A 1379-nucleotide genomic window follows, 5' to 3' on the forward strand; every position below is an offset into this window, starting at 1 on the left:
GCCCCCCACTGCCCTCAACACCCACTGCCTCGCTCCCCACTGCCACAGCCTCTCCACTCCCCAGTGCCACAGCCTGCTCTGCCCCCACTCAGCTACCCCCTGCTACCGCTGCCTACTCGCCCCCCTCCCGACTGGCACCCTGCACCGCCCCACTCCACCAACTCTCTCCCCAACCCCCCAACTCTGTGTCACCCCACTCCACTGACCCCCCCCATGCCCTGCACTGCCCCATCACCTCAGCAACCCCATCCCCAGGCACCCCACCACTGCCAGCCCATGCTCCAGCCCCGCCCCCGGGGCTCACCACTGGGCATGGTCAGCGTCACAATTGCAGAAGTACTTGGAGTCGACGCAGTTCTTGTCCAGGCCGCAGGCGCAGCGCTGGACGCCCGGCGGGGAGCCCCCCCAGTAGTAATGGCGCTGGTCGTGGCGGCCCATCCAGAAGCTGATGGGCGGCCCGTCTGTGGGAGGGGACAGAGACGCAGGTGAGGCAGGGAGGAGGGTGGGCTGAGCTGGGCTAAGGGGCTGGGGGAGCGAGCCCTGCCCTGGGGGAGCAACAGCCTATGCAACCGGACGGAGAGCAGCCCAGGGGGCCAGACTGCACCTGCCCAGACGGGAGGTGCAGAGGGGGTGAGCAGGGACCATGAGACTCACTCCATGACCCTGCCCTCCCCCACTGCTGGGGCAGGGCAGTGACCCCCCCCGTACCCACCCATTAATCCCATTGCCGGGGCGGGGCAGAGCCCCCCATTTCCCTCCCCGCCAGGGGCAGGGCAGCGCCCCGAGGCACGCACAGGGGGTGTTGAGCAGGCGGGAGCTGTAGCAGGAGAATTCCAGGTGCTGCTCGCAGTACTCAGAGCCGTTCGCCAGGGCCGCCACCTCTGCCCACGAGGCGTTCCAGTACTCCACAGCGCCCAGGAAGGGCCGGTCCACACTGGAGCCCCGCACCCGCGTGGCGTAGTGCCGGTTGTGCCGGACGATGGTCCAGGCCCGATCCTCTGGAGCTGACGCGCAAGGAGAAAGGACGGAGTCAGCGAGGGAACAGCCTGGGGGTCGCTTCACCCCAGCCCCTCCCTCTGGCTCTGTCCTGCATCACTCGGGGGGGCGGGGAAATGGAGGCAGCCCAAGCACCATGACAAGGTCCAATCTCCATCCCTACCAATGGGCTTCAGCCCTGGCCGCCCCAAGGGCCCCTCTGCAGGCAGGGGTCAGTCGCTCTTGGGCCCGGCTCTGGAATGGACACTGTTACCGGCCCTCCAGGAACTGGGCTGAGACCCCACCACCCAGGTGCTGCATGTGGGAACGACTTCCGGTCATCACTGCCTGGGGCTGGGTCAGAGCCAGTGACCCCTAGAGGGGAAAAGCCCTGTGCCCCAGTC

The 1379-nt window shown here is 68.0% G+C and overlaps 1 protein-coding gene across 1 annotated transcript in view; it reads right to left on the reverse strand.

Annotated features, from left to right (window-relative positions):
* The window catches only part of LOC116834635 (contactin-associated protein 1-like), a gene marked incomplete at both ends in the record, with an annotated part of 3477 nt that extends 2473 nt beyond the window's left edge, over positions 1-1004 (reverse strand). Inside the window, 2 exons of the mRNA XM_032796872.2 lie at positions 305-461; positions 795-1004. Coding sequence (XP_032652763.2) covers positions 305-461; positions 795-1004 — 367 coding nt within the window. The remainder of the gene's footprint in view (positions 1-304; positions 462-794) is intronic.
* Positions 1005-1379: the final 375 nt, after the last annotated feature.

This window comes from Chelonoidis abingdonii, unplaced genomic scaffold, assembly GCF_003597395.2.
Source record: "Chelonoidis abingdonii isolate Lonesome George unplaced genomic scaffold, CheloAbing_2.0 scaffold0853, whole genome shotgun sequence".
Lineage (NCBI taxonomy): Eukaryota > Metazoa > Chordata > Testudines > Testudinidae > Chelonoidis > Chelonoidis abingdonii.